Source organism: Ursus americanus, chromosome 7 (genome assembly GCF_024610735.1).
Source record: "Ursus americanus isolate L20-20 chromosome 7, mUrsAme1.1.p, whole genome shotgun sequence".
Classification (NCBI taxonomy): domain Eukaryota; kingdom Metazoa; phylum Chordata; class Mammalia; order Carnivora; family Ursidae; genus Ursus; species Ursus americanus.
Genome location: NC_142133.1, coordinates 34,209,987 through 34,231,110, shown reverse-complemented (window position 1 = coordinate 34,231,110; position 21,124 = coordinate 34,209,987). Strand labels below are relative to the sequence as shown.

At 35.9% G+C, this 21,124-nt stretch overlaps 1 protein-coding gene across 2 annotated transcripts in view; it reads left to right on the top strand.

Moving 5' to 3' along the window:
- Nucleotides 1-21,124, top strand: part of PPP3R1 (protein phosphatase 3 regulatory subunit B, alpha) — a 69,072-nt gene that overhangs the window by 35,102 nt on the left and 12,846 nt on the right. For both annotated transcript variants that reach the window (XM_045788135.2, XM_045788134.2), the window contains exons 3-4: nucleotides 18,484-18,660; nucleotides 20,432-20,491. In XM_045788135.2, coding sequence (XP_045644091.1) covers nucleotides 18,484-18,660; nucleotides 20,432-20,491 — 237 coding nt within the window. The remainder of the gene's footprint in view (nucleotides 1-18,483; nucleotides 18,661-20,431; nucleotides 20,492-21,124) is intronic.

Below are 21,124 nucleotides of genomic sequence, written 5' to 3'. Positions count from 1 at the left end.
ACACCTCTTCACTATTGGAAGAGCTTATTGTTGTCTGTGAATAGCTACTATTATAGATAAGATGTTACAACTAATCCTTGAGGCACTTCACTATTTATACTTCCCTGTTCAGGTAAAATGATGTCATGCCTTCTCTTCCCTCCAAGACGCACCTCAATTCTATGTTCTTACTGAGGCCTTATGGAATTGTCTTTGCCTTGAGTGGTCTTCTTAACTCTTCAAGTAGTTTCTGTTTTGTTGTTTTAGTATTTAAAAGCGTGCTTTTTAAAAAGGTAAGAAGAATCTAAATTATATCCTGTAAGGTATTGTCTTTGGCTCTGTGATAAACAGATAAGCACCCACAAAGTGCTTACAGCCTGGCTATGGGGAGAAATTATTACAGTACAAGTAAACCATTATGAGAAATAAAAACAAAGGGTCTAAGGAGGGACAATTACTTTTGGTTAAGGACATTAAGAAAAACTTCATGGAGGGGCGCCTGGGTGACTCAGTCAGTTAAGCATCTAACTCTTTCCACTCAGGTCATGATCTCAGGGTCCTGATAGTGAGATCAAGCCCTTTGCCTGGCTCCGTTCTGGGTGTGGAACCTGCTTAAGATTCTCTCTCTCCCTCTCTCTTTCAAAAAAAAAAGAAAAGAAAACAAAACTTCGTGGAAGGGGTGATGCTTGAAAATGGCTTTGAAAACTGAATAAGATTTGAATGCTAATTAATTCTTTACCTGTCTGGTCCATTTGTTGTGGGTTTTTTTCCCCCAAATCTCCTTAAATTCCATCCAGTTCTTCAACATTCTATCCAAATCCCCTACATAATCCTTCCAGTACTCTGCTTTTAATTAGTGCTTTCTCTCCTGATTCTTAAGAAAACTGGAAACATTTTGTGTTAGCCTTCACATGCCTCCACTTGCACCTTCCACCCCTGCCTGCTGATTTTCCCAGTCCCATTCATACTTCACGAACTCCTTCCATCAGTGTCAGAATTTGTGTTATAGCTCTCTGTTCAGGGTCAGCCTCTTGTGCTTTTAACTTCATTTCTAGGACCTTATTTTGTTTCTCTGTTTTTGTCCTGTGTCTTCTATGTCTTCAGCCTCTTCATCTCTCTTCAGTTTACACATATAACCACCTATGCTGTGATTCTGATCCTGCACGTACCTTTCACTTTTTCTCATGCTTGAGCTTCTCAAAAAAAAGAGCATATATAGTTATCTCTGTTTCCTTATTTCTGCTAATCTCTTGGTCTGCTAGCATTCTGGCTTTCATCTCTTACTACTGTAATGAAGCTGTTACTCTTAAGGTCACCTTCAGTTTATTGACACATTGCCTCTTTGCCAAATCAGGCAGGATTCAGAAAACCTGTAAAGTCATTTGTGCTGCTTGGGGAAATTGGAGCACGATTATTTAATATCAAGGAGTTAATTATTAATTTATTAATATTTTTTTCAAGTAATATTGTGATGTTTTAAAAAGAATTATTTTAGAGAGAAATACTGGTCAATTACAAGGAAATGGTATGTCTGGGATTTGGTGTAAAATAATTGAAATGGGTGTGTAAATAAAATAAGATTTCTCATGTGTTAATTGAAGCTGGTTGAAGCTGGATGATAGGTATATGGAATTCATTAAACTATTTGATTCATTAAACTATTGTATGTGTCTGAAATTTTCCATTACTAACAGGTTTTTTTTAATGAATGGGAAAAAGGAGAGGGAAATAACTAAGAATAGTATCAAGGATAAATACTTGATTTATAGCTAAGTATGGTATGCAACACAGCAAGCTTTAATAATAACAAGAGGCTGTTTAAGGACATTTTCACCAATAAAGGAGTTAAGGCATTGACAGTAGAAGCATAAGTGCAATGCCTGGCATAAAGCAAATGCTGAATAAATAGTTGTTGACTGAAAAAGCTATTAGGAGCTCATAGCTGGAGTAATAGACAACTACTTGGATAATTTTAAAGGCTTTACCTTTGGTAAAACTCAGTAGTTACCAGTCACTCCATTTATTTTCATAAATAATCACAACAAATACTTACATGGCATTTAACATGTGCCAGGCACCATTCTAAGCACTTCACATACATTAATCTTTTTAATCCTTACAATAGCCTCATGAAAGAGGTTTACTTTCCCTGTTGTATAGATGAGAAAACAGGAGGTAGAGGGACCTTCAGTAACATAGGCTTAAGGCCACACAGCAGCAGGTAAAGCAACAAAACCATGAGTTGATCTCAAGTAGTCATGCTTGAGAGTCATGTTTTTAATTGCCTTTCTTACGTAGGTTTTACAAGGTTAATGTTACATTTATGTTTATAGAATGATTTTAGGTAAAACTGGGCTTGTCCAATACATAGATAGGTATTCTTTTCCCATCCTACTCTTCCTCCTCCTCCTCATTTTTGTCTCTCAATTCCATGTTCACTTCTTACTGTGTTAAAGTATTCTAGGCCATTGTGACTTTGTTGTCTGTTGGCTAACCTGGCTGGACTAGGAAATGTATATATACTCTGTTGGGGTGATTTGCTCAAAGTTGAGAATTTAGTTATAAGTTGGCATGATAACTTGGAAAAGTGGCTAGTGCAAGATACTACTTTAGGTAGTTTAAGCAGAGGACTAAATGGGGGAATAGTTGGAAGTTTGAGTGAAAGCTCAGATTCAGCTAATTTTTACTGTTGATAAAACCAGTATAATTCTGAATGTTTCTGATAAAATTGGTAAACTTAGGTCTGGCTTATTTTGTAGACTGAATGTAGATGAAAGACAGATCTTTTTTTTTTTTTAAATTAATTAATTTTATTTTTTTCCCTAAGTTTTATTTATTTATTTATTTTTTAAAAGATTTTATTTATTTATTTGACACAGAGAGACAGCCAGCGAGAGAGGGATCACAAGCAGGGGGAGTGGGAGAGGAAGAAGCAGGCTCCTAGCGGAGGAGCCTGATGTGGGACTTGATCCCAGAATGCTGGGATCACGCCCTGAGCCGAAGGCAGATGCTTAATGACTGTGCTACCCAGGTGCCCCTATTTATTTTAGAGGTAGAGAACATGAGCAGGGGAGAGGGGCAAAGGGAGAGGGAGAGAGAATCCCAAACAGACTCTGCATGGAGCGAAGTCTGATGTGGGGCTCTATCCCACAACCCCAAGATTATGACCTGAGCCAAAATCAAGAGTCAGATGCCCAACCGACTGAGCCACCCAGGCACCCCAAGAAATCTTTATTTCTCAATTTTGCTTCACTAGAAGGTGACTTAAGAAGAGCTTGGCAGACCCTGAAGGCATGTCGTTTTGCATAAAGAACTATCTGTAGAAACCCTGAAGACCTAATTAGCCTTTAGGACAGTGCTCTCATTGTGAGTAAACAGTCTCGTATTCAGGCAATTTGTTTCTGGTTTGAGTATTTACAGGTGACTTGAAAGTGTAGAGACTTTACTTTGTGCTGTTAATTTCTGCTCTCAATCAGACTCAGGGAAGTTTACGTATTCATATTCTTTAGATCTAGGGTTTTTTTTGTTATGAAAACAAACTTCCAGAGAAGAAGTTAATCTAAGGTGAATTTAATTTCCTCTTTTATTTCTGCATTCCTCTTTTCCCTTTCTTATATGGACTAGCTTAATTCCATTCAGGATTCATTTATTTTGAAGATTTTATTTATTTTAGAGAGAGCGTACCCATGAGTGGGGGGAGGGACAGAGGAGGGAGAGACAATCTCAAGCAGACTGCCTGCTAAGCACAGAGCCTGACGCAGGGTTCAATCTCATGACCCTGAGATCATGACCTGAGCTGAAATCAAAAGTTGGGTGCCTAACTGACTGAGTCACCCAGGCGCCTCCCCCCCATTCGATTTTTAAATATTGTGTTCTAAAGAGTGATTTCTGGTTGACTCCCAAACCTTTATTCATCATCTCAGAAATCTTCAGAGGAAACCTTTTTAATATCAACAAAAATGTAGTTTGAATGTGTACAGGTCAAAATGTTTCAAAACATTTTATTCCTGTAGGGGTGCCTGGGTGGCTCAGTCGGATAAGCGTCTGCCTTTGGCTCAGCTCATGATCCCAGGGTCCTGGAATTGAGCCCTGCGTCGTGCCGGGTGGTCTGCTTCTCCCCCTTCTGCTCAAGCTTGCGCTCCCCCTCTCTCACACACATACTCTGTCTCTCAAATAAAATCTTTTTTTTTTTTAAAAAAAAAAAACATTTTATTTCTACAATACTATTTAGCATTAAAAAAACTTTTGTCATTAACTTTGAAATTGACTTTTACATTTGTTACTTTGATTAAAATATTCGTAAATATATCACATAGTTCATGTTTCTTAATCTACCAGCCATGATTTACCATTTACTTAGTAATTTAGTGATCCTGAACTCTATTTTACCTAGTCCACTGAGAATTACTTATATTCTGCTTTCTTTGAGTAAAACTTTAGAGCTGAATAATGGAGAGAAGGATGAAAAGTTTTCTAAAGTATAGTGTATGGCTTGAACAACTGGGTTTTGAGTTGTTACCTTGTTTTGTGTTACAGATAACTTTTTTAAAAAATTGTGGATTGTCCTCTAGGTTCTAAATTTTTTTTTGGGGGGGGCAGGTAGTCTGAAGAAAAAGTGAGGTGCTAGACTATCCAGTTTTGGTATGGTAGCACTTACAAATTTGAGGTTTTAACAGTGAGGTACGTGACATGTAGTAATGTGATGGTCTACCAGAATCTGAATAATTTTGTAGCTGGTATGCAGAAATCAGTTACTTTAGCTGGTGAAAAAGCTTAGCCAACCAGGTAGGAAAAGTATGATGAATTCTTGGATCTCCTTCAGAATGTTAGAGCAAAGGGTAAGGAAAAATGTACAAAAAAAGAGATTTGGGGCACAAATACAGCAAGTAATATCTGCCTAGAGTAAATTTCAAGAAATGTAATAGATAAAATAGAAGCAAAGCTAATCAGTGAAATAGTAGATAATTTTCCTCACCTGTAAAATCAAATCTTCTGATTGAAAGAGCATTCTGATAATCAAGAAGTTTAGATGAAAAAAGATCAACATTTAGTTTCAACTTCTTTTGTAATTTTAAAATTGCAAGAGTAGAAAGAAAGTCCTAAAAGCTGCTAGACAGGGAAAAAAATTGCCTAAAAAGAATAGAGTCTGTTGGCATTGGATTTCTTAGCTCCAGCAGTAGATATTAGAAAGCTGTGGAGCAATTTATTCAAAGTTCTGAATTCCTAAACCCAGAATTTGATACCAGTTTAAATGATTATTCACGTATGAGATCAAATTAAAGACATTTTCAGAAATTTAAGGACTTGGGAAATTTACCGTTCTTAAGTTCTTGAATATGTACCCAGAAAAATGAAATAGAAGTTAAAGAAGATGAAGTGAGATCCAAGAAACCAAATCTCTAAGACACCAGTGAAAAGGTGTCTTAGAGAAAAGGCTAACAGCTATGGCAGTGGCCTAGAAAACAATTGGTACAAATTAGAGCAAGAAGCTAGAATTATCTGTGAAGAATGTCTTCAAGAAGAAAGAAAAGCCATTATATATAAGTTGTGTGCTAGCACCTACCTTCCTCTCCTTCCTTCCCTTCCTCCCTTCCAGAATTTCTTAACGTAAAAGGCAAGTCAATAAGAAAAAAACAAACAAACCCTGCATATGTAGTGTCACATTATTGATAAACCAGATTGAACTCTGGAATAGCCACAAGTAAGTCTTGAATAATTGGTGTTGAAAGTAAAAGAAGGCTCTTAAATATGCGTTCTTTTGTGAAAATACCGTATCTTGGGGGTGAGTTTGGGATGGGGAGTGGTATAGAACTAAAGAAAAGTGCAGCTAAGTGTTTAAATGCAACAGAACATAGCAACAGATAAAAATAAGAGGAAAACCTGGAGAATATGATGTGTAATGGGATGGGGTTGGATTTGACTTACAAAACAATGGAAATCTTTAAGAGCTGTATCTTTTGAATAAGATATGTTACCTACACCGTGTACACTTAGGTTTAAAAAAAAAAGTGTGGCTTTTAAGCCATTGTTATTAATAACATTGAGGAAACTCGTGTTTTTATGATCTTATAAATATTATGTCTTATAAATATATGCTTTTTCAGTAGCTTATTGCCTATTTTGATTAGAACCACAATGTAGATAAACCCAAAGGAGAAAAACAACATCAATACAAACACCGTCAGTAGAAAAACCAGTAATGTATAAGTTGGGGAACGCCTCAGAATTAGGTGTTTGATTTTTCTGTGTCTGGAGTGAGAACATTCTTATTATTCCCTTCTCTCCACACTTAGCCCAAAAATGCAGTTTGAGGAACAGCAGTGTCCAATATCTCTTAGCCTAAGCTTTTATACTAACTGTTCACATGGAACTAACACAGGAAGAGAAATTAGATCAGAAAGCATTTCAAGAAGTCCTGTCATTCAGCTTTGCCATCAAGTTTTATAGCATTAAGCAACTTACTTAACTCACTGGGCCTGTTTCCTCATCTTAATTTTCTCATCTCCAAGGTTTCTTTGAACAGTTTACATTACATGGCTTTTCTACGACAAATTTTCTTCTGATGCTCAGTTAGCTCTGAAAACAATTTTAAGAAAGAATTTTAAGATTACTGCAACTGTGCAGCTTATTTTGACATTTTTGGACAACATCCAAAAATGAATGAGTTCCGGTGTGATGGATCATTTTTGGCCATGCCTTTTATATAAGGTAGGAAGAAGTCAGTGGAACATACAGCATTCACATTTTGAAGGAACATTCTAGAAGAAAGAAAACACAATTACCAATATCAGTAATAAAAGAACTGAAATCATTACAGATCCCATATGTAAAAGATAACAAGGGAATATTACGAAGAATTTTATGCCAGTAAATTCTACACCTTAAAATAAATGGAAAAATTTCTTCAAAAACAAAAGAACTGACACAAAAGCAGTAGAAAATCTTAATAGAATCTTATTTGTTAATGAAACTGAATTCTTATTTAAAAATCTTTCCACAAAGAGACCAAGCCACATGGCTTTACTGGTAAATTATAGCAAACATTTAATGGAAAAAAAAATCAAAATCTAGATTACTTCGGAAAATAGAAGCTAGCATTACACATTAGCAGTATCAAAGACATTATAGAGACAACTATAGACCAACATTCACCATGAATGTAATGCAAAAATCTTTCAATGTTTGTAAATTAAATCCAGCAATATGTAAAAAGGACAACAAAACATGACCAAATGGAATTTATCCTCAGAGTATGATTTTTAAATAAAAAACAATATAATTTACTGTGCAGACAGAATAAGAGGAAAAAACCATGATTTTATCAATAGAGGTAGCAAAATCTTTGACAGAGTTCAGTGGTAAATACTTTTAGCAAATTAGGAAGAGAAAGGAACTTCCTAGCTTCGATAAAGCATCTATAAAACTCTCATCATACTTAATGATGAAAGACTGAACATCATACTTAATGAGAAAGACTGAATGCTTCCCACCTAAGATTGGGAAAAAGGCATAGTTTTTCACTCTGACCAAATGTAGTCAAAATTGTAGTAGAGGTCCTGGTCAATACATTAAGTCCAGAAAAAGAAATAAAATACATTCAGATTAGGAAGGAAGGAGTAAAAAATAGTCTTTATTTTCAGATGATATCATTGTGTGTATAGCAAATCCTGAGTTACTAGAAATAAGTGAATTTGGCAATATTGTAGGATACAAGGACAGTATGCAAAAATCAGTGGAAGTTTAATCACAATAATTAAAATGAAATTGACAGAAATACCATTTATAAAGAATAAAAAACATGAACTATTCATGTAAAAATTTAGCCTAATATATGTAAGATTTGTATGCGTAACTATAAAACATTACTAAGAGAAACTTAAAAAGACCTCAGTAAATAGAGATAACCACATTCATAGATTGGAAGACTTGATACTGTTAGGGCATCATTTCTACTCAGACTGATTTATAGATTCAAGTCAGTCGTTAGCAGATTCTCAGCAGGCTTTTTGTAAAAATTACCAAACTAATTGTCAGTTCCATATGGAAATGTACAAGTCTTAGAACAATTTTGAAAAAGAGCAAAGTATGAGGACAGTGCTCCCTGTTTTAAAGATTTACTATAAAACGTATTGGCATAAGATAGACAAATCAAGGTAACAGAGTAGAGGGTATAGATCCATATAAATACATACATACAAACATATACACACACACACACACACATATGTACCTTCACTGGTAAATATGTAATTTGGTTTCTAATTTTTATTTAATTGAAATATAGTTGGCATTGTGTCAGTATAACATGTAAATTTAAGGTGTACAATATGTTGATTTGTATAGCTGATTTTTTTGAAAGATTTGTGTATTTATTTGAGAGAGCACAAGTGGGAGGGGTAGAGGGGAGAGAGTCTCAAGCTGACTCCGTGCTGAGCGTGGAACCTGACCCAAGGCTTTATCTCCGAACCCTGAGATCATGACCTGAGCCAAAATCTAGAGTTGGACACTCAACTGACTGAGCCGTCCAGGCACCCCTGTAGAGTTGATTTTTCACAAATGTGTCAAAGATACCATTGTAAGGGATACTTTTCAACAAAATATAACTATATTTTTATATGGAATAAAAATTTGCCTCTACCCTTATACCATATACAAAAAATTACATGGGTCATAGATTTAAACGTAAAAGCTAAAACTATGGAACTTCTAGAAGAAAACATAGGAGAAAATCTTCACAACCAGGATAGACAAAGATTTTTAGTACACATAAAACATGAATCATAAAAGAAAAATGGATTTTGTCAAAATTGAATATTTTTGCTGTGTATGATTTTATTTATTGAGCACAAGCAGGGGTGAGGGGCAGCGGGAGAGGGAGAGAGAGAGAATCCTAAAGCAGACTCTGCGCTGAGTGTGGAGCCCGACGCAGGGCCCGGTCCCGTGACCCCAGGATCATGATCTGAGCTGAAATCAAGAGTCAGATGCTCAACCAACTGAGCCACCCAGGCGCCCCACATTTTTGGTCTTTAAAAGACACCTCTGAAAAGGCAGCTTACAGACTGGGAGAAACTACTTGAAATACCTGCACCTGACAGAGGACTTGGATCAGTCAGTATAGAGACAGAATTTCACAACTCTTTGAGACAACCCAGTTTTTAAAAGGGTAAAAGATTTGAACAGTCACTTCACAAACGAAGATAGATGAATTTGACAGTAATCACATGAAAAAGATGCTCAGGATCACTAGTCCTCAGAGATGTGCAGATTCAAACTGCACGCTGCTGCCACCCGCTAGGATGGCCGCACTTACAAAGACTGACAGTGCCGCATGTTGACAAGGACGTGGAGCTCCTGTAGTTCTCCCGCACTGGTGATGAGAGTGTAAAATGGTACACCACTCTGGAAAACTTTTTGACTGTTTCTGAAAATTGAACATATGCTTACCCCGTGTGACATAGCAAGTCCGGGAAAACATTTGTTTGCAAAAAGAATTTGTGAATGTTCTTGGCAGCTTTATTCCTAATAGTCCCAAACAGGAAACAATAGGTATGTCTAGTAACTGATGAATGCATTAAAAAAAGTGTATATCCATACAGTGGACTGTACTATTCTGCAATAAAAAGGAACAAACTATTGACATACAAGACAACTTGAATTAATGTAAAAAAACTAGATGAGAAAAAGTAGATATAAGAGTACATCTTTTATGATCCCATTTATATGAAATTCTAGACGTAATTAGTTAATAGAAAGCAAAACAGTGGTTACCTGCAATTGGTGGTGGGGACATGATTGATTGCTGAAGGGCTCAGGGGAGCATTTTGGGATGATGGAAATATGCTTTTATCTTGATTGTAGTGATGTTTACTTACAGAGTTGTTTACATTTGTCAAAATCTATAGAACTATGTTTTTAATAATATATTTTTGGAACATTGGTTATTTCTCAAAGTTGGCTTAAAATTTCTTATTAGTATTTTACAACTTGGTAATTCTTGGTGCTGATGTCTAGCTTTTTGCATATTTGACAATTCATTTTCTTAAAAAGATTTTTATTCATTTGAGAGAGAGTGAGTGAGAGCGTGAGCAGGGGAGAGGGTCAGAGGGAGAGGGAGAAGCAGACTCCCCGCTGAGCAGGGTGCCCAACGTGGGACTTGATTCCAGGACTCTGGGATCGTGACCTGAGCCGAAGGCAGATGCTTACTTAACCAACTGAGCCACCACGCGTCCCCTACTTTGTTTTAAAATTATATAAAAATTACAATCTAGAAACACCAAAAGTACACATTGCGTCTTGCATTAGAAAATTGTGATATGCCCCTAAAATCTAGACCTTTTAAATGGATGAAAGTTTTTCGTTGTAAGAAAAGACAGCACAAATTTGTGTGACTGTGTGTTGTTCATATTTCATAAAATACTTTTTCATTTCTCTTGTGATATTGGTAGGTTTTTTTTCCCCCAAGATTTTATTTATTTGACAGAGGGAGACACAGGGAGAGAGGGAACACAAACAGGGGGAGTGGGAGAGGGAGAAGCAGGCTTCCCGCTGAGCAGGGAGCCCGATGGGGGGCTTGATCCCAGGACGCTGGGATCATGAGCCGAGCCGAAAGCAGATGCTTAACGACTGAGCCACCTAGGCGCCCCATTGGTAGGGTTATTTGTTGTCAAACAGTTCCTTGCAGAATATAAATGTTAAACTGTCTATACACAAGGTCATTACAGAATTTGGGGGTTTTTTGGGAACTGCTTATGGAGGTTTTATCTGTGACTATCTCTGCTGCGCCCTCTGGTGGTTTTTGCATCTTATTTGGGGTAACATGAAAGTACATTACTCATTACCTTTGTAGGAGATATATTTTACAGAAGACTTTAAAACTTTAAAATCAAACTTTTATGTTGAGAAACTTCCCAGTGCCTTGTATTGATAACACTGTAATGCTTTATTCTTGTGATAGTCTTTATAAGAGTCATTCAGTACATGTTTCTTCATAAGAAATTTTGTCATGCCTGATGGCTCTTTCCAAAATATGTCTAAGACAGAAATTCTGAGATTCCTTATTACAGTAATCTTTCTTAATAGTTTTCATTCTATAATATAGTTCTAAATATCCTGCCATACAAAATACATAGGGGAATCTCTTCTTGGAAATATCATGTATAGTGTGGATGAGGCTGGAATATTTTATGGTGCCAGAAATTAAGGAGGTGCTCAAAGTGGGGATTGTTGATAGGTCACACAGAAGCCAACCTGAGATAGTAAGTACCTAAACAAAGCAGGAAAAATTTGATTAACAAGTAATGACATTATTGGATTTTAACCTATAGAGTAAAATAAATATCTGTGAATCCATGCTGTTATATGAAATAAATAGGGAGAAGGGACGGTTTTTAATTTTTTCTTAAATAGGAACATTTCAATGTAGGAAGAGGGGGAAAAAATACCGTAGTAATAAGGTCTTGCACACAGGATTCACCTATGGATGCTAAAATTAGGTCACAGTTTTAGGAGGAATAGGATTTTTGCATAGTCTCAAAGTTACTGCCCCCCCACCCCCTTTCCCTGATATTTTTTGATACCAAGGGAAAGGTAGTTGATTTATAATGTTGAAATCTGACAGACACCACCTTGGTCAAGTGATCAATATTAACATCACTAGCAAAAACACACTGACGTTGTGAATCCTTTGATAACCGCGTGCTGATAAGGACACATCATTTCTATGGTATTCTTGCCCCAAATGTCCAAATTCATTCTAATCGTGAGAAAACACCAACATGAAAGCTCAAGCTCAGGGACATTTTACAAAATATTGGATTAAAAGTTTCAAGACAAGAGAAAAAATAATAGTTGTCATAAATTAGAGGAGACTAAGGAGAAATTATTTTTAAAAAATTATGAAAAAGTCTCAAAAATAATAGAGTTCCCAGATATCTCTCATCTAGCTTCCTCTAATGTTAATGTTTTACTAAACCATAGTACAGTTACCAAAATCAAGAAATCAGCATTGGTACAATACTGTTAAACTGCATATTTTAGTGAAAAAACTGGTGACATCTGAAAGTTTTCTTTTCCAGGATTCTAAACAGGATTCCACATGACATTTAGTTGTTTCTTCCAAAATATTACTACTGCTAAAAGGATTTGAAAAGACTTTTTGTTCTTAGATGATTAATAGATCAACAGTAAATTATTTATAAATTAGCTATTTGAAAGAGTTTCCTTAAGGAGGAATAGTCTTGTTTCTGTTGACTGCTACACAATTATTGGGAATTGCCTGAAGTTCATGGAAAGTTTATTTTTCTACCATTCTGCTTATTTCTTTTCATTCTGAGAAATCTCAGAATCACTTAGAAGAGCTTAGACTTCAAAGTTGTTTTTCTTTTAACCCTAACAGTGGAGTAGCAGCTTGGAGTGCATGTAGTAATAATATTAATGCTATAGCAGCTAGAGACACCTACATGCCTTCTATATAATACTATTTTGGAATCTCTTTTATTCCTTTTTTCTAAATGAGAAAAAAATATGAAGGGAGATGGTTGTTTCTTTATCTGAGAGAGTGATGAATGAATATGCAGCTTTCTCTTAGTAGTATATTAACTCTAGTACTAATATGTCCAGTTGACAGTATTTATTAAAATTTACTGTAGCTCTCTTCAATATATGTTGTTGGGAAAACTGGACAGCTACATGGGCAAGAATGAAATTAGACCACCTTCTTAAACCATACATAAGAATAAATTCAAAATGGATTAAAGACCTAAATGTGAGACCTGAAACCATAAACATTCTAGAAGAGAATGCACAGGCAGTAATTTCTCTGACATGAGCTGTAGCAGCATTTTTCTAGATATATCTTCTGAGGCAAGGGAAACAAAAGCAAAAATAAACTCTTGGGACTTCATCAAAATAAAAAGCTTCCGCATACCAAAGGAAATAAAACTAAAAGGCAATCTACGGAATGGGAGAAGATGTTTGCAAGTGACATATCGGATAAAGGGTTAGTATCCAGAATACATGAAGAACTGATAGAACTCAACGCCCCCAAAACAAATAATTCAGTTAAAAATGGGCAGAAGACATGAACAGACATTTCTCCAAAGAAGACATACAAATGGACAATAGACACATGAAAGGATGCTCAACATCACTCATTGTCAGGGAAATGCAAATCAAAACTACAGTGAGATATCACCTCACATCTGTCAGAATGGCTAAAATAAAAAAACAACAACAACCAAGAAATAAGCCTTATTGAGGATGTGGAGAAAAAGGAGCCCTCTTGCACTATTGGGGGAATGGAAACTGGTACAGGCGCTGTGAGAGAACATGGAGGTTCCTCAGAAGGTTAGAGATAACCCTACAATCCAGTAATCGTACTACTGGGTATCTACCCCCAAAATACAAAAACACCAAAGGGATACGTGCACCCCTGTGTTTATAACAGCAGTATTTGCAATAGCTAAATTATGGAAGGGAGACCAAGTGTCCATTAATAGATGATAAAGAGATGGTATATATATGCAATGGAATACTGTTCCGATATAAAAAGAATGAAATTTCCATTTGCAGCAAAATGGATGGAGCCAGAGAGTATAATGCTAAAAGAAGTAAGTCGGAGAAAAACAAATACCATACGATTTCACTCGTGTGGAATTTAAGAAACGAGCAAAGGGAAAAAAAGACCCGAACCAAGAAACAGACACTTAACTCTAGAGAACTGATGGTTACCAGAGGGGAAGTGGGTACGGGACTGGGAGAAATAGGTGATGGGGATTAAGGAGGGCACTTGTGATGAGTACTGGGTGATGTATGGGATTGTTGAATCACTGTATTGTACATCTGAAACTAATAAACACTTTATGTTAACTGTACTGGAATTGAAAACTAAAAGAAAAACCAAAATAAAACACATATCAATGCAAAAAATAAAATTACCTGTAGCTCTTAGAGCAAATTCTTAATTATTTTGTGTGTTAATAAGATCCCTGAAATCACTTGTTAAAATGAGTAACCGTCTCGATTTCACCTTTATCCCTGAGTATAGTCAGGGTGCATTAATGTGGGTAAGGTCTCAGCAGTTTAATTTGGTGTTTTCTGTGTTAGCAATCCATCAGTTCCATATTAACAACATTGTATTTCATAAACTCTGATGGAAAGATGCAACTTTTTAGTATCCTGCTTAAATTTTAGAGAGTGATGTATATGACTTCCTAAGATTCTTTATTTTAGTACTCTGTATAATATAGGTTGAATAGGTGGGCATTTTCAACTATTAAAAGTGATAGTCCTTCCAAAGGTATCCTTACAAAAAGTAGAAAAATAACGTGTTTTAACTTGGCAAAACATATGAAAACGAGTATCTCTGAGTCACAAGATGAGTCAAGAGGGTGAGGTTTGTTTTTTTTTCCCCTTGTCCATCTGTTTTAAGGGAGTATGATCCCAAGGGGTAGGAAAAATCTTTAATGAAAGTTGGTACTCCAAATTGGAATTTGTTCTTTAATATTTAACTTGTACTAAGTGCAGATCTGAAACATATAATGGTACCACGACAGTGGGTTTAATCTATTTCAGAGATCTGTGCCTAATTTGTAGGCGATTGGTAAGTGCCCATATTTCAAGAATGGAGATGCTGTTTCATATTTAGCGTAAGGTTAATCCTGCAGCACATCTGGTCTGCAGGGCTGGCAAGTGGAAGTGCTGAATAACTGCTTCTCTGGTGACAGTAAAGACCAAATAGATCACTTTGTTCCATACCTAAAATAACTATTTTTATCATTTGTTTTTGAAGACTAGCTTTCTTCGATCTTGGCTTTAAAAAATATTTATGGCATTGCCTACTAGGCTAACCATTTATGAATACTGTAATTATTTAGGTACAGAGTCCTCCAGTTCAGCTAGTCTCAACTAGATAGTAAGTACTAAGTAAGTAGCCTGTGTCTTACCATTTTTAGGCAAGCAGGAAGGAAGGGACAGGAGGAAATAAATGGGTGGTTGGAGAATAGATAATGCCTTCTTTCAAATTAAACTGGTTTCTAAAAGAATCTCAGGGTGAGTTTTGGCTGCAAGGAATGTGTGAGAATGGTGGTGAATAGAAGATTAGACAGAGCTCATTCCCTCCAGGTCTTACATCAGGGACTGTGTAAAAAGCCAGTTCTGTTGAAGTGTGATCACTGGCACATTGCTTTGCCTTTGAGGAAAGTTGTAACTTCTCATCCAGAATAGGTATCAACTGTTTTATAGTATTTCATAAGATATTTAAAGCAAAAGACAGAAAATGGTTTTAAATGTTGCTTTAAAGGGCTTTGCCAGAGAATGAATTAATGATACTTAGTAACCACAGGACATACAGCTAGTATCCCCCCCCCCTTTTTTTTAACTTTTAAGTTCTTTTTTTAATCAGAGAAAAATTGATAGGGGTCTCCTCAGTGGAGAGTTCAGGGCAGGACATTCCAATAGAGGGTATATAAGGAAATGGAGGCATGAATTTCGTTCTTTCTGAACAACTGTGCCGAGAGCATTGTAGCAAAGGTAAAGATAATGGGGGAAGAGGGGGGAAATTTAAATTGAGGCTAAATATTGTCAAGGGCTCTAGATTTTTTTATCCTGATTGTATTAGGAAGCCACTACAGATCTGTAAGCACAAGAGCTAGCAATTTAGCTGAATGTGCCTTTTAGAAAGATCACTGATGGCAGTGTAAAGATTTATTTGATGGCTTATGATTTATCTTTATTATTCCTAAAATTTCTTATTCGTTTGTCAAGACTGGAATGCTGTCTTCTGGATTAGTGGGGTTTTCCAGGTAATTGAAACAATAATCCTTCACCTCAGTTTCAGTTTCATACTGTGACTCGGTAACCTGATATTTACGTCCCAGCCTTAGTAAACGGAATCTGAGGGTAAGTAGTATGGTGCTATATTTCTGCCTTTACTCTTTGCAGTTAATGATACACTCTAGAGCTGTTGCTAAATGAGAGGCTGCTGGTGGACACTTGTCTTTCCTTTTGCAGATGTTCAACGTCCTCATCACCTTTTCTGGTTTGTGGTTATAAACTAAGGCAAAACTAAAGATTACTAGAAAAAAGTAGCTAACTCATCCTTGGTATGTAGAGAGAGGAGAGTAGCTTTCAGCAAAATCTGTGAACTTGGAGAAACTGTTCTGAAAGATTTGCTTACTGGTATCTGATTAGATAAGTAGTTTTGCTCTAAATTCTGATGGCATTTTTTGATCAGTAAGTTTTAAATCTTAAACTCTTAGAATACTCATTTAAAACACTTATTGAGCACCTTTTATGTACAGTGTACAGAAGAACAATGAAAAGTCGTGGTCTCTGGTCTGAGGTGGCACGTAGCCATGTAAATAAATAAATGAAAAGCATTTGAGGGACTTTATAAGGTTTTTTCTCCAAGATTAAGGATGTCCAGTTTCATCACAGAACATTAGAAAATAAGGTTTATTTGAACAGTTTGCTTTTATCATCTGTTCATTAAAGAAGGAATACTCTTTAATAGAGGCTCTTTGCAGTTGACGTTTTTATGAAGTGTGTATTTTGCTGTTGGAAGCAGTGTTTAGATGAATCATTAAGAAAGGCATTTCTGTTATATTAAAATGTATTTTTGCACACCTCAAATGTTGTAAAAATCACATGTCTGGGAAAAGTATGGATTGGATAGACCACTCATTATGCAGCTTTGTAACAGAGTACTTAGAAATACTATTATGATCTTGAAATTTAGCACAAATAACCTCTGGCATTTGTATTAATAAGCACCATAGCAATTGATTTATTAGCCTCAAACTAGGACTCGTGCTTCCTATTTTGGATTTTCCTCAAGGTCCTTGAGGACAATCATCTTCAGCAGAAACTAATTTTATAAAAATTAAATAATGAGGCAGGGTATAGTCACCTTTGTTAATTGTGTTTTGAGGTTTGGTGGTGGGGAGAGGCGGAGTGGAAAGATGAGGAAGTATCTTTGCACCTGGTTCATTTGTTACTGGTACTTTTCACCACGTTACAATGTTGGAAAGCCTTGAAGTTCTTGAAGCCACTATACTTTCTCTTGTGCTCTCTAAAGTAAGGCATTTGTTATTTTCACCTTTTTTCTTAAGATTTTATTTTATCAAGACTTGCTCTTTGAGAAAACTTGGTCCTTTTCCCTTCCTTCATAACATTCTAGGAAAAGTCCCTACACACCAGTGACATTTTTTTTAAAATTTTTTTAAAAAGATTTTATTTATTTATTTGACAGAGAGAGAGGCAGCCAGCGAGAAAAGGAACACAAGCAGGGGGAGTGGGAGAGGAAGAAGCAGGCTCCCAACGGAGGAGCCTGATGTGGGACTCGATCCCAGGACTCTGGGATCACACCCTGGGCCAAAGGCAGATGCCTAACGACTGAGCGACCCGGGCGCCCCACCAGTGACATTGCTGTACTGAGTGACACGACTCCCTTTGCCAATTGCATATGAACTACTTCGTATCAGAGCAGCATGTGGTAGTTGTACAGTCTGTACTTCAGTCATTCAGATAATTCTAATTTTTATTCCATTTTAAGATAATATTTTTATATTTAAAAAATCTGTTCTTTAACTTTTAAGTTCTTATAATGAGGATGCCATATAGTTGAATTTTCAAAAACAGTTTGCAGTCTCCGTCTCTTAATACTGTGGGCTATAATACGTGTATACTCTTGGGCTGCGTAACATTTGACTTGTTGATTTTTAAAAATTTTTTTTTAGGAAGCTATGTTTTTTAATATACTTGTATTCTGCTCAGTGATTAAAATTATTTGTATGAATTAGTCTGATTTCTTAAAGAAATGAAAACAGTAACGTAATTTAGAAGAAAATTATCTTTTTCAAGAATATATATGCTGCTAGGAGACCTGATACTGAATTTTTATAGAGTAATTACAGACTAATGCAAACATTTCTTAAGTTGTTTTTCTGTAAAGCATTGAAAAGTGAATTTTGCTAGCTGTGGTTTTTTTGGTTAAAAAAAGTAAAGGCCTGTGTTTTATTTGCTCACACTTGCTAAGAATATCTCTGGAAGAGTATTCAAGAAATTGCCTCCGAGGAGGGGAATTGGATGTCTACAAGATGGAACAGGAGGAAGGCCTTGAATTTTGAATCCTGTTCAAACCATGAACTATTAGAAATAAATTAAACTTTAAAAAGATAGGGAAAAGATAATTTTGGTACAGAACAGAGATGGATTTAGCCTGCCTTGTAGGAATCACCTGACTTCCATGATCAGCTTAGCGTTGCAATCCTATAATATCTTGGTGCAGTATACAGTCGGTTGTATGTTATGGCAGGGGCAGGCAAACAAAAAGGTAACCAAATAAAAATATTATGACTTTCTCTCTCATAAGGAATTAAGCAATAGTGTATGAAACTCCTTTAATTAAACTAGAAATTAAACTATTGATTAACTGCTGGATTTTTTCCCCTATAATTTTTATAAAATCATTTGTAAATCTTGCTGTCTTTTTTGGTTTGCTTTTAGTTGATGCTGATGAAATTAAAAGGCTAGGAAAGAGATTTAAGAAGCTCGACTTGGACAATTCGGGATCTTTGAGTGTGGAAGAGTTCATGTCTCTGCCTGAGTTACAACAGAATCCTTTAGTACAGCGAGTAATAGATATATTTGACACAGATGGGAATGGAGAAGTAGACTTTAAAGGTAAGAAAGTAGTTTAACAAGTTATGTAATCTATGACTAATCTTACACTTTTGTGTATGAAAAATGTCTGATAAATTTAGTTTTTTAAAAATGTGTTTATTGGTGATTGTATAATTGTTAAATTCTCAAAATCTGTGGTATATGAACCTTAATGAACTAGGGTCTTTTATTGTTTCATAAATGATGAAATTGTCCTTTAAGGTAAGCTTTAAAAAAATTTAGGCTTTCCTTTGTTTTTAGAAAAATCAGTCTTACCTCTAGGGAAACAATATTAGAGCTGCATTTTTATTTATTATTTTATTTTATCTTATTTTATTTATTTAACAAGACAGTGAGAGAACACAAGCAGGGGGAGTGGCAGAGGGAGAGGGAGAAGCAGGCTCCCCACTGAGCAGGGAGCCCAACATGGGGCTCGATCCCAGGACTCTTGGATCATGACCTGAGCCAAACGCAGATGTTTAACTGACTGTAGGTGCCCCAGAACTGCATTTTTAGAAACCCTTTTTAAAGAATGAGATTTAATCACTAACCAATATAAATTAAAGTGTAGTAGTAAGGATGTGAGCATTATACAAAGGGTTATTTTAGTTAATCTAGATTTTTTTTTTAAAGATTTTATTTATTTATTTGACAGAGATAGAGACAGCCAGCGAGAGAGGGAACACAAGCAGGGGGAGTGGGAGAGGAAGAAGCAGGCTCCTAGTGGAGGAGCCCGATGTGGGGCTCGATCCCATAACGCCGGGATCATGCCCTGAGCCGAAGGCAGACGCTTAACCGCTGTGCCACCCAGGTGCCCCTAGTTAATCTAGATTCTTATGTAAAACAATAGTGCTTTTGCCATGGTACAAAATTTTATATTTGATTCTGTGATTTGTCATCAACAGATTTTGTGTTCCAGGGACTGAATTTTAAGCGAAGGGGGATCTAAAGCTGATTTTATGAGTGTTTAGCAGGCAGTGTAGAAAAACGATCATTTTCATAAGGCTTTATATTAAATGGGTCTGAATTTTGGAACCAGAAATTCAAAATTATTTTTTTTCTGGCAAAACATTGTATAATCAGGGAGCTTGGCTGGCTCAGTTGGAAGAGCATGAGACTAATGGTCTAGGTGTTGTGAGTTTGATTTCCATGTTGGAAGTAGAGATTACTTAAAATAAATTTGAAAAAATTAAAAAGCCCAAAACAATATATAATCTTTTTATAATACTTTCTTTTTTTAAGATTTTGTTTTTAAGTAATCTCCACTCCCAATGTGGGTGCTCAGACTTACAACCTTGAGACCAACGTTGCATGTGCTACCTACTGAGCCAGCCAGGTACCCCATGATCTTTTTATTTTTTAAAGATTTTATTTATTTGCTTGAGAGAGAGCGAGAGACAGCACAGAGGGACAGGGAGAAGCCGACTCCCCACTGAGCAGAGAGCCTGACATGGGGCTTGATTTTTTTTTTTTTTTAAAGCCCCCCTTTTATAGTTACATTCTGAAGAATATGTCGCTTAGTGGTAAGCTCAGAGTTCCTTATAATATTGTTCAAATTGATTTAACCTTAGAGAACTTCCAAGTTCAGATTAAAAATATACATATAGAACCTTGTTTGTTGAAGCTTCAAATTTGGTATTTCCAGTTTAAAACTGCTTTAGTAATATTTTCTTTTGCAGCAAGGAAACATCCTTTTGTGGATATGAGAGTGTGTGTGTGTGTGGGGATATGTATTTTTCTACATAAAAAAATAGAAACTTCTGATTTGTAAATACTTTCTGTTCTTATTCAGAATTCATTGAGGGAGTCTCTCAGTTCAGTGTCAAAGGAGATAAGGAACAGAAGTTGAGGTGTAAGTATTTTTCTTCACTGAGTTCATTCTCCCTCTTATGTCCCTACTACCTTATACTGCATTATAATCTCCTTTTAACATATTCGAAAAGATGTCTTTTATTCTAGATTCTTAATATATGTAACAGCAATTTTATATTCTGGAGAAAATCCTTTTAGGAGATTACAACTAGTATTTATTAAAAACAATGTGTCACTGTTGCTTGTTAATTGGATAAAAACAAAACAATTTCTTTCTACTGAAAACAGCTATGTAAACTATGTGTCTTGGATAAGATTTTTTGATGAAAGTGTGAAGAAATGTTCAAATGTGATTAGGTAAACTTAGTTTATACACTTATTTAGCCAGAGGTCCACTATTTTGGTTTATGTAGACAGCCTCTATGACAGTGAACATCTGATACCTTTTTAAGGTATTCAGCTCTTAACTGGAGACATTTTATTCAGTTAACAGTTCTCCGAGGCACAGGATATATGCAGATAGCCTTTGTAAGTGCTCTTAATATAAATGAGAATAATAGTGATAGCAATTGCTATCATTTATTGAGCTTTTGCCATGTTTCAGACACTATTCTAAGCAATTCACATGTATTACGTGTCATCATAAACTGCTCTAAAGAACCTGGGAGGGTGG